The sequence below is a fragment of the Cimex lectularius genome, unplaced genomic scaffold (genome assembly GCF_000648675.2).
Source record: "Cimex lectularius strain Harlan isolate CLEC.00 unplaced genomic scaffold, Clec_2.1 scaffold86, whole genome shotgun sequence".
In the NCBI taxonomy this organism is placed as follows: Eukaryota; Metazoa; Arthropoda; class Insecta; order Hemiptera; family Cimicidae; genus Cimex; species Cimex lectularius.
In genome coordinates, this window is record NW_019392763.1 from 1,460,962 (window position 1) to 1,476,970 (window position 16,009).

The 16,009-nt window shown below is 29.9% G+C and overlaps 1 protein-coding gene across 25 annotated transcripts in view; it reads right to left on the reverse strand.

Moving 5' to 3' along the window:
* The window catches only part of LOC106663970 (ankyrin-3-like), a 137,592-nt gene that overhangs the window by 24,605 nt on the left and 96,978 nt on the right, over positions 1–16,009 (reverse strand). For all 25 annotated transcript variants that reach the window (XM_024227413.1, XM_014389234.2, XM_024227417.1 and 22 more), the window contains 12 exons: positions 13,872–14,076; positions 8,576–8,765; positions 8,366–8,501; positions 8,113–8,295; positions 7,915–8,041; positions 7,663–7,851; positions 7,422–7,597; positions 7,312–7,351; positions 6,690–7,243; positions 6,319–6,466; positions 6,116–6,184; positions 4,311–4,361 (listed from right to left, as the gene is read on the reverse strand). In XM_024227413.1, coding sequence (XP_024083181.1) covers positions 4,311–4,361; positions 6,116–6,184; positions 6,319–6,466; positions 6,690–7,243; positions 7,312–7,351; positions 7,422–7,597; positions 7,663–7,851; positions 7,915–8,041; positions 8,113–8,295; positions 8,366–8,501; positions 8,576–8,765; positions 13,872–14,076 — 2,068 coding nt within the window. The remainder of the gene's footprint in view (positions 1–4,310; positions 4,362–6,115; positions 6,185–6,318; positions 6,467–6,689; positions 7,244–7,311; positions 7,352–7,421; positions 7,598–7,662; positions 7,852–7,914; positions 8,042–8,112; positions 8,296–8,365; positions 8,502–8,575; positions 8,766–13,871; positions 14,077–16,009) is intronic.

Sequence of the window (16,009 nt, forward strand, 5' to 3'; positions counted from 1 at the left end):
CATAGGACTGCTGGCTTGATCTGTAAAGTTAATACTTTTTATTTCATCGTCTAAAAATTGAATTTCTGACTGGGGTAAACCGACATCATCGGCTTGAATAGGGCTCAATCCAGCATCCGTCAACTCGGCTTCTTCGATCTCACTACTGTTAATAAGAGTGTCTGAAGCGATTTTAATGCCGCTGCTCGCAGGCTGTTGAGCCAGGCTAGTTTCTGTAATAGTCCCCCTAGTCAAACTTATTCCCGTATCTGAAATATGATGAGAGACACTGTATTCCGTATCTGGACTTTCATCTAATGGCGATGTTTGCGAATCATAAGTATAAACACTTTTTTTCCCACTGAAATTGACTGAATCCTCCTTCTTTTTATCTTTTTTGTCACTGGTTAATATTACTTCCTCGTATGTTCCATCGTCTTTGTTTGCTTGTAACGTCGAATCGAAGTCTACAGTGTGTGAAGTCTTTTTTCCCCCTAAATCCCGTTTTGTAGTGGTTAAACTAATATGGGATTGAGAACGGATTGATATTTCTACATCGTGAGCTGTATAAAGTGTAAGTTTACTTTCAGAAGTTGCACTGGCTTCTTTTGTGCGGACTTCTTTCCTTCCAATTATCAGTTCTATTGTCGGCGGCTGATCTGTTTTCGCTTCGGCCATGGGATGAAAGACATCTTTATCAAGAGGACTTGTCCCTCTGTCGGAATGCGTATCGTCTTGTTTATTAGTTTTCAAATCAGATTCCCAATTAACTTTTTTTTCTTTTTCCTCCCCATCCCCAACACCCCCGCACAGTCGTTTAACGTCTTTCGTTTTTTCCGAATCGCTAAATTTAGGATGCTCCCGATACTTAGAATCTTTGACTCCTTTTTCATCTTCGGGAGACGATTGTACTACAGGGATTAGATTTAAAGCACCAGGGCGGGTCCTTTGGAGGAGAGAGCTTTCACGCAAACCTTGGGTAACTTGATACGATGGGACATGACTCTCCTCAACAGGTGTTGGTGTTTCCAACGGGAACTGTTCTTGGAAACCATCTGTGTCCAATGAATCATCATCGTCTTGAGGTGAGGCTGTAGGCACTGTGCCGTGAAACACAAGAACATGTTATCCTTGACACAATTATTTAATAAACAGCCACACTCTCAGTCTCTCTCTCTCTCGCTCTCGCTCTCTTGCGCGCACTAGGTGCCAAAGGAGGAGGTGTTGGGGTGTCGGGGGGTGAAATAGATTCAAGAACAGCAATTAAAACAATAAGAAGCTCGTCTTGCCGAGGAAACCATTCAAAGAAAGCCTATAAACTACAAGTAGCAGGGAATCGATCTGTGCACTGTATATTGTGTCTCCTGCACCTTACATAAATATTTCTCTACTGTGAGGATGATAATAATAATTTTCATTGGAAATTAATTTTTTTTGCAAAATACATGCAAGCCGCTCTTATTATTGGATGAATCCCTCCCCATTTCGTTTATCAAGTTATTTAAAAAAATATTTTTTTTTAATGAATATCATTTTCTTACCTACATGTGATGAACTGAGTCTTATGATGATCTTCGATCAATATTTTAATCACGTTAATAAAGTAAAAGTCCAGCAATATAACTTACGATATCTTGTATCCTGAATCAACTAAGTCCAGTTTCTGAAACTTACTTTTTTTTAACAATTTAGCAAAAATCCAATGGTTCATGTTTCTTTCTTTTTTTAAATAAAATTTTTAATCAATTGGCCATATTTTATAGTGTTGATAGTTTTGCTTTATATCATGATGTTTTTTTAAAAGAAATTTTCCCACATTTGAGTTTATGTTGTAATACTTCAATGTGCATTGTTTAATGAATGAATGCAATGTAAGATGAAAAAGCATAGCATAACTACAATTTACATGAGTTGAATTGATAATTGTAACAAAGAAAAAAATAATATCCGACTGTGTCGTGTATTGTAATGTGTAACAATGATATATTTTTTTAATGAAGGTCTAAGGCACACAAACATTATAATCACAAATGTACAAAAAGAAATTATCAAATCAAATAAAAATGCAAGCATGAGTACACCAAGATGGCAAGTAATACTGCAGAAACAAACAGAAAAAAAAGAACCAAGCAAATTAAATGCAAGCATAGCTAAAATAAAAAGTAAAAAGGGATGAAGGAAACGGTTGTTAGGATTTAGGAATTTTATAACTAACAAACACCTTAATTGATTTCTATACTTTTTTTTTCAATACAAAAGTTACATTATTAAGGTGTTTGTTACTGTTCAACAACCAATCACAAAGCACACACTCACACTACAAAACTGATAATAAAACTTTTTTTAGTATAAAAAAGGAGCATATAATTATACACAAAATTATCAATCGAACATAAAAGAGACTTTTTTTTATTTAAAATTTTTTTTTAATTCAAAGCGTACAAATTACTATTAGAAAAACTAAATAGTTTCCACTAAAGAAAAGACTACAAGAGTTGAATAAAATGAAAAATTGCATAAGGTAGAGTAATATTTTGTATTGCTTATACAGATATACATTTAAGTAAATTTGTAATTAATATCTATACTTAAATTTATGTTTACGTTGTTTAAATCATTATGATAATTAATAGATAATAATTACAATTAATTTATTTCTATACTTTGGACTGTCATTTTCTTTATTGTTTCGTTGTGAATACATTTTTACATTCGTAATAATTGTATACTAAAAAATTAAGTAAAATTTCACTAATTTTACAAAATAAAAATCAAGATGGAATATTTATACTACACTATCTTAAAAACCCATTTATGTTTTAGTGGTCAATTGACCAAGTTTCTTCTTTCAATTAATTATTCTTTTTATGTAAAGTCTTGGTTGAGATAAAAAAGTCAGAGTCACGAGCGGGATTCGAACCCACGACCTTTGGTTAAATAGCTAGCTGGAATGGTAGAGCAGCGGCGTATTTAGCCAAAGGTCATGGGTTCGAATCCAGCTTGTGACACTGACTTTTTTATCTCAACTAAGACCTTACATAAAAAGAATATCTTAAAAACTTTCAACATGGGAGTTTTTAAAAAATAGTTTTAAAAGCAAGTTTCATTTAAAAATAAATTGATTATTCTCTTTACCTAAGGTATTGGTTGAGATGAAAAAGTTAGTGTCACGAGTGGGGCTCGAACCCACGACCTTCAGCTGAATAAGCCAGGTCGTGGGTTCGAATCCCGCTCCGTGACACTAACTTTTTCCTCTCAACCAAGACCATAGGTAAAAAGAATAATTAACTGAAATAATTTGTATGATGAATTACCGCTAAACTTATATGGATTACTTTATTAAAAATAAAGATAAAAAAATAAATCTGACAACTTTGACAAGATTTAAACTTATTCTCTCATGTACCTAGGTTTGCTCAAATTATTGCATTTTATTGTTAAACACAATTTGTAATAAACCATTGTTTAAATTGCTATTATTGTTAAATTACTACAATTACAAGAAGGCAAGGATATCAGAAAGAAATGATAATCTTAAGTTCTTCACGTTTTATATCAATCAAATTATCCGATAGTTTCTGTCGCTCTGGACTTAATTTAAAATTAATCATTGGCCAGTTAGAGGTTACTGTTACTCCATTGTGAAATATTTCTTAAGGCATAATAAACAAGAAGATTACCTTATAAGAGTGGTGTGAAAGAAAGTTTAATACTGACTAGTCAAAAGAGAAACCTTATACGGTTTGCTTCTCTTATGTAGTCAGTTAATTGGTTTGTTTGGAAGGGTTAGATCAATATAAGGAGGGGTGAACTACGTTTTCCATGTTAATCTTTAAACTAAAGTTAACTTTTTATTTTTTAAATCTATCCGTGTTTTATTAAATTATCTATTTTATTTATTTTTTATGTACTAAATATGAACTTGCAGTTTTTTTTATTCTAACATTCTTACACTATGGTAATAAAATAATTATATAATTTTAAAGTCAAGATGAAACCTTATGATAATTTTTGTTGGCTTCTAAACCTTGTAAATCAATTTGCTTGTGAATTTTGTTCAGTGGAAACAAATTTAAAAAAATATATATGTATAAATATATATAACATTATAATTAAACAACTGGCCTCTTTTATAGTTTGATATGTAACAATCAGCATTTCAATTGGATTTTATAGAAGTCATGTTTTCATGGTTTTTGTTGCATAATGGATTTTGACGTATGAAACATACTGAGTATAATTTTTTTGAAATGCTGAATATTTTTTATTGCTCCCAATGTTATTTTTAGTGTTAGGCTTATTATTTATTGAAATAAATGATTGAAACGTACCTTCACCAGATAACAAAGATGTTTGGATATCTGAAGACCATTTTTTGTTATCTGAAAACAAAACATTGTAAGATTACAATTTGATCATGGGTGTAAAAGAAAAGAGTCAAAGCTTGGAATATGTCTGAGGAAGGAAAAAATTTCATAATAGAAAGAAATAGTAGAATAATTTATTTTTTAGCTTGATCGTATATGATCCTGGTCTGCCGATTCTCCATGGTTTTGGCAATTCATCATCCTCAGTTGATAATTTAATATAAAAATTAAGGTGCCCGACGTGAATTTTGTTTATCATCTTTTATTTTTAACAACTATGTTGGCAATATAGTTCAATGACTTTCAATAAGCTTCTGTTTGCCCATTAAGTAGCTATAGAAAAACGGACGATGATTTGAAGCATAATCTTTTCACTTTTAACCATGCAAGAGATATAAATTGAAAATCTCTTCTAGCAAAACAGTGATTTTGAGGGTAAGTAACCAAGTGCGATAGAAAAATCATCATTGATAACACAATATTGTAGTAGGTGTCGCACACCTTCCTGGGCTATGACCTGACCTATGATTATGATAATTATGTACCCACCTAATTATCTAACAAGATTAGACTGTTTGGTAGAATCATTCTCTTGGGTTAAAAGTACGAAAGGAAACCGAACACAAATTTTACAAATTAATGGAAATTTCAATGCTTATGGAACACTAACACAGCAAGAAAAGCAACAAAGCAGTAGAAGAGAAATTCTCACAAAAGGCCAAGGGATGTACCTTGGATGACCAGATAGGCAATGAAATCTTCCGAGAGGAGTTAGAAATATATTTTATGATGGAGCGAACCAATAATGGCTTTACCACATGGACAGAATGGACAAATCCTGACTAGTTAAACGTCCAGTGGCAGAAAAATGTGTATTGTGTTTATCAAAACTTTTTGCAGTGTGACGCTCATTACTGTCCTGCTTGACAAGGACATTTTCTCAAATAACAGTTTTTTTAAGAAATTGAACACATTTTCAAAATGTGCATGATACTGATCATTTTTAACCACATTGATCAATTTTTTTGAAGATTTTAGGAATTAATTAATTCCAGGATTTGCCCTTGGAATTTTAAGTGAAAATTATTAGAAAAAGTATTGTAAAGTGATTAATTAAGGTTTTCAGTTGAGATAAAAAGTCAATGGCATGAGCGGAATTTGAACCCACGATCTTTGGCTAGATACGCCGCTGCTCTACCACTTCAGCTATCGTGATTTTTATCTCAACTGAAAACCTTAATTAATTGTAAGATATTAATTGGTCAAGCGGACCACGAAACTAGTGAATTTAATAAGTTTAAAATGAAGTATACCTTCACTAAAGCTCTCCGTGGCCATTTCATTTGTCGCCGAGAATCAAATTGATTACACGACATTTGAAAAATGGCAAAAAGGAGGGAAAATTCAAAAGGTGTGGTTGAGATGGGAAGTTGGTGTCTGAGTGGATCGAGGTCACGATAGCTCAAGTGGTAGAGCAGTGGCGTATCAAGCCAAAGATCGTGGGTTCGAATCCCGCTCGTGCCATTGACTTTTTTATCTCAACTGAAAACCTTAATTAATTGTAAGATATTAATTGGTCAAGCCAACCACAAAACTAGTGAATTTAATTGTAAAGTGATCTGATGCTTTAACCACAGCACCGAAAGTAGTTGGCCATTAATCCCTTCTGTATGACAGGAGTTACTTTACACACTTTTTATGTATATTTAAGCATTCTTTTCCTACTGTGTGGTTACAACAAAACATAATTTAAGTCAAAAATAATTTACCTGGAGGTTCTTTGCTGAATTCTGCGGGGCTTGGCGGCGGTGTTTTAACTACCATTGGAGACAATAAATCTGCAAACAAAATAGCACAATTTCAATCTATTATTATATTTTTATTTGTCCTACTATTTTATAATGCACTAAATTATGCATTTTTATTTGAAAATGCTGCACAACAACTTGATAATAAACACAAATCTTATTACCTTGTGGTTGTGCCTTGATGACTCCAGTTTTTAATTTTCCTAATCCCTGACTCACTTCTTCAAATAATTCTGAGTCTCGTCTGTAATCAGCTGTATGCTTTTCATCTACTTTTGTAAATTCTGTTGTCACTTTTGTTTCTGATACATCCTAATAGGACAGTAGAAAATGAATAAATTTCTTTGTTTGTATTTTTTTATAGTTATAGATTAATAATTTTAGTATGATTTTGAAACAAGTTTGAGGTGAAAACCTACAGTTTGATTGTCCCTATGGTTTTACTAGTAACAATAGACAAACTAGGAAAATCATGGATGATCAACCAAGGAATTTCAACGCAAAATATTTTAAATCACTATAAATATTTTATTACCTTCTGTGTTTCAGATGATGGTAGCTTGTCTCCTGGCTTTTTCATTGCAAGACCTTGCTCGAATGACAGTCGTTTCTCTTGGAATGAAAGGCTTTCTTCTTCAACAACACCTTTTTCCACGGATTTTTCCCTTTGGACAACAGTCACAGTTTCCTGCGCCATGCTTTGCTCTTCTTTTATGAATTTCTGCAGGTTCTCTAGCTGTTTGATTTTTTCTTTTGGCGTAATTCCCATTTCGAATGATTTTCGCTTTTCGTCAAAGGACAAGTGCGCTGGCTCAGGGGAAACGGCTTTTTCTTCGGCTATCTCTTTTTCGCCCAACTCGTCCAGCAGTTTTTTATCTTTTTCTGCAGTTTTGATACTCGTTTTCATACTTTCCTCTATTGTTTTTGTTTCTTTCGTCGTAAACTTTTCCTTTTTCTTATCGTCAAAGTCCTGAGACAGTCTTTTTTCAATTTCCTTCTTTCTCTCTGACACACTTTTGTGCAACTCTTCTTCAACCTCTTTTTCTTCTGCACTGTATTTCTTTTCATCGTGATCATGTTTGTCAATGGCTGGAAATAATCAGTTTAGAACACCATATCGAATATTATTTGCAAATATATATTTATAAAATAAATACCATCTTTCACTGGAATTTGCTTTCCTTCTTTTCTCTTATCCTATTTAATCAAATATAAATTTTTTATGAGTTTATATAAATAATATTTAAATATGGTGACTTTTAATTACCGTTATAATTTCTTTTTGGACTGTTATAGTTTTTCTAAACACGTTGTGGCAAGTGGTATAAGAAGGACTAAGGTCTTCGCTTAGAACATAGGGATCAGTTTGGTCCATGCTAAACACAGTTTGTTGTATAATATCATCTCTACCAATATTCCTAAGGCCCTTTTCCAGTGCTGAAGCTAAAAAAATAAAATAAATAAATAACAAATAAAATAAATGTAAAAATATTTTTATTGTATTTTACCTGTTGCTTTGTTTCCAGCACTCTGGAGCCAAAGCCTGAGCAATGCAAATCCCTGTTGGGCCTCACTAAGATCACATAATTCAGTCTTTATGCTATTAATTTCTGAGGTACTTATGTCTAATTCGTTCGCTAGTTTCACCCAGTCTTCGCCGAGGAGATTGCTAATGTCTGACAGCCTTTGTAAGCCACCTGGATCAGAATCATTTTTAATTATTTTTTTGTACAAACTAAATATTTAAATTATGTAGTTACTTGTGTGTGTAATGTAAGAATGTTTAGGAGTTTCTTGGTCGTGAAGATCAGAATCAGGAATAATTTCCTCTGGCAAAACAATATTTAATATACATATTGGTTGTTGTGGAGCATCGCCTTTAGCCACCTGGAAACATTCAACAATAAGATACAAACAGTGAAATATTTAATAAATTTATGATATGGGAAGTAACATACCTTTGGTTCTCGCATAAATATGATTCTGCCAAGGGCATCAGCATGAGGATCTTTAACTCTACCAGTAAAAGGCAACCTATTTTCTTTGAAAGCCCTGAAGCCTAACTGGAGTTGTTCACCTGATTTTGTCACCGGGACAAGATTTCCAGCAAATTCCAAATATTGCATTTTTCCTTCTAGAACCTTAATACACACACAAAAAAAAAACAGATTAAAATAAAGTTCTTATAAGTAAAATGTTAAACTAATCTACCTCAACATCTCTGCTCTTGGCAACTTCAGTGAAATGTTCTTGATGTTCTAGAGTCTTGTCCTCCTTATCATCTGTCATACAGAAAACCCTAAGTCTTGCTTCTGTCGTGTCTACCCTCTTTGCAAAAACAACAAACCTAAAATAAAATAAAAAATTTTCGCAAGTCAAACGCGTAAAGAAAATAAAGATGTATTCAAACAATAAACGTACTTGGCCATAAAAGGTACGTGAATCGCTTCTCGATACAATTCGGTCGCCATTTTTGTAGCTTCTGATATGTTGCGACAGTCCATGAGCCAGAACCTGGCAGAAACTGTGGTAGTAAACGAAACGCAGTCATTGACAAATGTAAGTGGTGTCGAACCGGTAACATCCTCCCATTGAGCACGTGTCGTACCACCTAATTCAATCATACAAGTACTGTAAATGTTAAGAATTTATTTATATATAAATTTTAGACTAAACACATATTTATCAATATTAAATTTCTTTATATTTACAAAGAAGATTTTAAGTTTAATATTAAATTTTAACACTAAATAAATTTTCATACAGTCAGCATTTTTTTTTTTTTTTTAATACAGTGTATTATTAATAACAAGATGCTCTAAGATTACGTTATGATTATTCAAGCAAATTAATTTTTCTTTGCTAATTTGATTGTATACATTTTTTTGTAAAGCAATCACAAGCTATATCAAACATTTTTTTAATATTGCAAACATGTATGTAAAAATTACTAAACTTCTTTTTTTCTTACATTAGACTCATGCATTTCAAAAGTTTCAAGTTCAACAATTTTTTATGTAATTACCAAATAAACAGGTTGTAAGATTGGTTCAATCAATTTATAAACATATTATGCTATTATTAATGATAAATGAAATTATTTTTATCATTCTGAAATTATTTATGCTAGCAGCCATGCTATGTCTACATATATTCTACACCGACTTGCCAAAATAAAAATTTCCATACAAATATAAAATATGTACAGTTAGAAAAAACATACTTTTAATAATAAGCACGGTATATAATGTGTTTTTTATTCATTTCATTTTTAAAATCGCTACAAAATTTGTATTAATATTTTGTAATTGTATATTACAACTATAACCAAAATTAAAAGTCTATATGATTTATTGTTTTAATTTGAATTTTTAAATATTGGATTGTAAAATAAGTCTGTAGGGTTTTTTGATAATTCAATTTTATCCATGCTGTATTTTGAAACAATTTTTATTCAATTATTTTTATTACACTTTGAAAAGAGATTTTTTTAAAAAGAAGTTTTGAATTGCCAGTTTCATTTGACATCTCATATTTTTCTGAGGTGTTTTGTTAAAATTGAGGAAAAATTAGCACTAGCGTGTTCAACAATTAAAGGTATTTTATTGCTGTAAAGGGAAAACGTACGAAAATTTGTGATGTTTTGGTAATGATGCTTTGCAAGAAATCACGTTCGTAAAGGGTTTGCTCGGTTCGGAAGGAAAAATTTTGATTTGGAAGAGGCAAAACATTCTGGTCGTCCTTCAACAGTTGATTATGACCAAATTCAAGCTTTTGTACCAAATAACTCACACACAATGACACTTAACATTTCATGTAAGCGTTCCAACATAACTGAGCGAAATTGGATATGTTTGTCAGAGCGATATATGTGTTTTCACATATTGACTATGAATAATTTATTGGACTCCTTCTGTGATTTCCTCCTACAAGCAGTACAAAAAAAACCAACTATTAAAAATATTGATAACTGTGTCCTGTACAGCAATGTTCTGAGAGGAAAATCCTGGAGAAAACGTAGCAACTTTGAAAAAGCTAGAATAAATAGAAATAGCTAGAATTTGTCCAAAAGAAGTAATTTTGTTTTGGTGGAATTGGTGATTATTGTGCCTAATAAACCATACATTTTAGCATATAATGCATACAATTGGAGAAATTAAAGTCAACAATTGATCAAAAGTGGCTAATCAAAAGGGATTATTTTCCGCCACAATAATGTTTGCCTCATGTGTCTTTGCAGACGCAACAGAAATTCTTGGAGCTTGGCTGGGATTTGCTACCCAAAGCATAAATTTGTATTAGCATTGCTAATTAGAACTGCTCCTTTAGATTTTGACCTATTTGAGACTTGGAAAATTACATTTTTCAGGAAATCTTTACTCCACTTGTAGACTGCAGAAAACACATCGAAGAGTTAGTCGCTCAAAAACCTGATAAGTTCTGAGAAACTGAAGATTACATGGAAGATAGTAAAGCAACAAACTGGTTAATATATTTTCAATTAAATCTGTCTATAAGTACATGAAAGTTGCCAAAAAACGCTACGGATTTATTTTACAGCCCAATAAGCTTTGAATGTTACATGTATATTTTTATGTTTTTCCAAAAACATAGTTGACATCTAAATCATGCACATTATACTATATTAATTGCCAGTTTAGTTAAATTATAATTGAGGATCAAAGCAAGTAAATTGTAGTACTAGATTTAATGAAAATCTCAAAACAAAAATACTATAACATTCAGAAAATGCAAAAGTTCTCATTATGTTTTTAAAGATTTACTTTTTTTAGCTATTTACAATAATACCTAATTCTATAAATTAAAATTCTATTTAAGTAAAATTATTTAGATAAAAGTTTAATGCACTTTAATAACCAATAGTCACCTCTGATTTTAATTTAATACATATTCTTACTTTTTAAAATTTTGCTAAAAAACCTATAAATATATGATGCATATTGTATGGCAAAGTTCTATATGTAAATCTTTATAGTTGTTTATGCAAATCACAAACTGTTAATTACTGATAGTAATAAATCAATGAAATTATTAAAAATTTGATAAGCAAAATATTAATTTTTGTAATAGTTTTGTTGCTTAAATTTTTTTTATTGTCAATTTTATTAAAACAAGTTTAACTAACAGTATGATAAAGATGACTGATTTTTTAGCAAGACAGGTTTTATCATGTCACACAAAGCTAAATGTAGTTAGATGAAATAAAAACAAATTAAATAGCATACAAAGCATTTCAAGCATCCAAGCAAAGTCAAAAACAAAGGAACAGATTCAGCAAAAAAAGAAGCGGCTAAATGTTTCAGAAAAGACCCTCTTTGTGCACACCTATATTTTCATATAGTTCGATTATTAATTTGTGTCTAACGAAACAAAAATAAACCAACGTAAAAAATAAATTTCTCTATACTTATTTGAACAATATTCATTTGAGAAAAGGAGCCAAGCATGTCTTTCATTAAATTTCTCTGCATACGAATAACCCCTTTAAAATTATTTCAAATTTTGAAAGTGGAGCAAACTGTTGAGAAATAGATAGCATTGAAAGAAGTAAAGTCTTGTGCTGCTATTAACAGTTATAAAACAGTACAGAATGTAATAATTAAAATATAAGTGACTGTGCAAATTATACAAAAATCAATTAGTGGCTTAAACTAATAGATAAGAGTTATTGTGAACTAATGATTGGCACCGAAATAATTTATTTTCCATATGCAATTGCTTATATTCAAACAGCATTTTTCATTCATATACATGTACGCATATTTTTATATATAATAATTATAATAATAATTCAAAATCGTTGAATTGTTTTAACTCAACTGATATATATAGTTTTTTCCTATAAAGAACATCCGTACATGTATTGCTGAGTTTCTAGTTTAATTTAGAAAGTAGAAAAATTGTGAAAGATAAGAAGATAAATAAAACATGTAGGCAGTGTTAATAAAGTGTCCAATGCTGTTTAAGAGTCTCATTGGTCATAACAGCAGGGCTAAGAAAAATAATCAATTTTGTAAATAAGGAAATCAAATTAAAAAGAATATATAAATATATATAGAAAATGTAGAAAAAATATGAATAGATAGAAGGGGTTTCCCATTAGAGTATTTACCTCTGAGAGATCTTTTCCGAAACACGCCTGCGCAACAGTGCAGCAATAATCAAAAGTGGTCAGGTCAGATATTGTAAATATTTTTTTTTCTATTGGCTTAAAGGGGCTGGGAAACTTAGTTATGACGGCAAACATATATATTTAAATTAAATACTATATTATTATATCATAAATAATTTATTGTTTCAAACAAATTTAATATATATTTTTGCCTTAATTACTGTAATGAAATAATTTAAGTGCTTAATGAAATCGAATGCTTCCTTTTTTTTATTAATAAATTTATTTGCAAGCATTGAGACGGAAATATCTCTAGTTGTAAGTCGATTTTCCAACCCCCCATCAATAGGCAAACTTATGTGCAGCATTTCATTGTTTTCATGAGTGAACGCAGAGTTCAACTGAACCCTTTTTATATTGAGTTGATGATAAAATGATATATGTCAAGAAAGCAAAACAAAAAATGTCTCAAGACTAATATAAATGTGTCTCTAAAATTGAAAACGTAATAAAGGGCTTTCTTTGTCCATTCTACACTGATGAGAGCTAAAGGATTATTATAAATAATTAAAGTGGAATCAAAGAACGCCCTCACTAATCTATATATACGACAAATCTATGATACACAACTTCAGAATAGCAAACATTTACCAATAAAACCTCTCTTTAAAACCATGGTACATTTTAAATTTTATTCTGTAATTAAATTCTAGCATTATTCATGATAATTCAATGCACTATCTCATTATTAAAAAATATTTTCTACACTGGAAATTTACTGGATCTATCTAACATAATACAAAATGCACCAGTTCTAATCTTGGTTCATTTTAATCAAAAATTACTAATTTAAAAAAAACATAAATAACTACACATGAAACCTATTGTAAAAAAATTATATAAATGTCTAAACTTATACAATAATCTAGGTTGCAGTTCTGTTTCTATGCACATTTTTATCATGGTCACTCATAATAATACTCTATTATCCAAATTTAAAACTTCTCCTAGTTTTATGAAGCTGTCGAGAATATAACAATTAAATACAAATTTAATTTAAACTCAATGAGTTAAAAAAAAGGTTTTTTATTAAGTTTTTAAAAGGTTTTAAGTAAGTTAATGAAAAGAAATAAAGTTTTTGCCTTGAAAGATGTTAAAAAAAAGAAGAAAAACTACATCACAATGTGCACATGTGAATTTCAAACACACTTTTAAAATAAAAAATATGTGCCATAGACTAGGCAGACCAAATCACTATTACATTATTTTAATAGTTTGTTTATGAGAAACTTTTTAGTAGACAGGGATAATGTTTTAGTGCCATACAGCACAAAAATAAAAATAAAAAATAAATTAAAAAAAGAAGAAAAGTAGACACTGAACACACAGAGCAAAGCAAACTGTACAAATTTATCTTAATTTTTATTCTTGAACTGCTGTGAAGGCTGATGTGGTTTATCTTTACTTTTGGCCTTTTCAAAAATAAGTATAATAAAGATTTTAAAAAAAAGAAAAAAAGAGGCAAATTTTCAAAAACAAATATAAACATATTCCAACTTTAAAAAAGTCAAAAACAAATCATACCTGTGATACTACAAAGAAGTCTTAAAGTCGGTGCATCTCCGCTGTACTGGTTTATCATCCCTTTGTTGGCGGCTTGCGGGACAGGTATCGTGAGCGAAATCGGCTTGTGGAATTTTCGTCTTCGAGGTTCGACTGTCACAATCGGTGAAACGGCAACTCGATTCCCAAGAAGCTTAGCTGTCAATTCAGTTGGTATAGGCTGCGCCTGGACATTAAAAAAAATCTATTTAGTTTTTTTCCCATTATTAATAACTGAAGAATAAATATGAAATGAATTTATATATAAATAGTATTAAATGGAGGTTTAACAAAATTTGTTTATTTTTTAAGAATTCTGAAGAAAATGATTTTTTGATAGAAAAAGAAAAAGAGAAGAATATTATATAATAATGGATCATGCCTACTAGCTCTATATATGGAGCCAATGATTATAAAGTAAGACATATTAGCTAACAATTACCTTATTATTATTATTTTTTAAATAAGATGTACTTTTTGTATCAATTATTATATTTTGAGCCAGTGGTATAAAAAAAATTATTCAGTATAAAAAAAGTTTAAAAAAGGCAAATATTATAAACTTCCAAGCAACTATAAAAATTATTTATACCCTATATAATCCTTTTTTATCATTTTTGAAAAAAACTTTTGAGGCATAGTTTTATAGGAATTATGGTATCCTTTTTTTTTTTTTTTTTTTTTTTTTTTTTTTTTTTTCAAAAGAGGTAAATGATTCATTTGAAAAATATGCATTTCTGAATCAGATATTTTGAAATAATTTATTTGAAGAAATTTGAGATGTTTTTATGACTTAAAAATTATTAATTATAAACAACTAGTAAGTTATAGTTTGAATAAACTTGAATAACCAAAATGGAAGAATTAGGACTATGGTGGTCAAGTATTTAGGAGTCTCATAATAAAATTAAAATTAAATAAAATTAAAATCTCATAATTAAAAACTCCCAATGGATAGTTAAACGTTATTCCTTAACATGACAGAAATTACTTTACTATAATGGAAGAGTCTATGAAGAAGACATATGTCAAATTTTTCACGATATGAGTAAAATTCAAAATTTTAACATTAAGTACACAAAATATATTTATTATATTCTGTTATATGAAGCCTAAATCCAATTAATTTCTTTTTGAGCATTTCTGTTAGGTTTATCTTGTTTCAGTTGCGCAAATAATTTGGAATTTTTTTGATCAACAAAACCTAGCCTAGCCAATAGCTTTCAGTCAATTTGATAATCTAAATTTAAACAAATTCTGAGTTTATTTTTGAGATGCTCGAATTAATTATTATGTAGAAAACAGCTTTTTTTCAAGAGGACAAATATATTTAAACTTTTTATGATGTAAGATGTGTGACGTATAATGAATAAGAAAAATAGTTTGAGAAGAAAAAATTAAATAGAAAATATTTGTAAGAAGTGTATTAACATAGCAAGTTTTGTTTTTAGTTTAATTATACTAATAAAAATATTAAATTTAGCTTCATCTCATCGTCATTAGTGAGTACATCTGATCAAATTTGTATATTTTTGTGTGGTGATTAGTGACCATTAATCGATATTTATTAAGAAATCGTGAGTTGCGGTCTGGTGTGATGTAGGTTTCAGAAAAAACATTTTATTTATCGTGCCAACGTTGTTTTTCTGAAACCTACATCACACCAGACCGCATCCCACGATTTCTAAATAAATATTTGTATATTTTCTTCAATAATTGTCTGCTTTTTTTTTAAAGTTTTGTAAAAAAAATATCTTAATATAGTACTCATTAATTTCAAATTTTGAAGCAGAATATAGAAAGAAATCCCAAGAAATTTAATTGAAAATAATATGAAAAAGTGGTTTGACACAATACCCAACAGGTAGTTGGATAGGAATTAATTACAAAATATTTGTAAATTTGAAGGAGTCCATTTAAAAAAAATTCTCGTTAATATTGGGTACAGCTATTAGTATTAATACATAAAAATTAAACAAATTAGCATTTATTATTCAATTACTTATTATAGTTATTAATAATTTAAAAATAATTTAATTAATTTAAAAGAGCTGAAATCTTAATTTTAATTTTATAACGGCTACTTAAAAAATTTATTAACAACGCATTGGGGGGGGGGG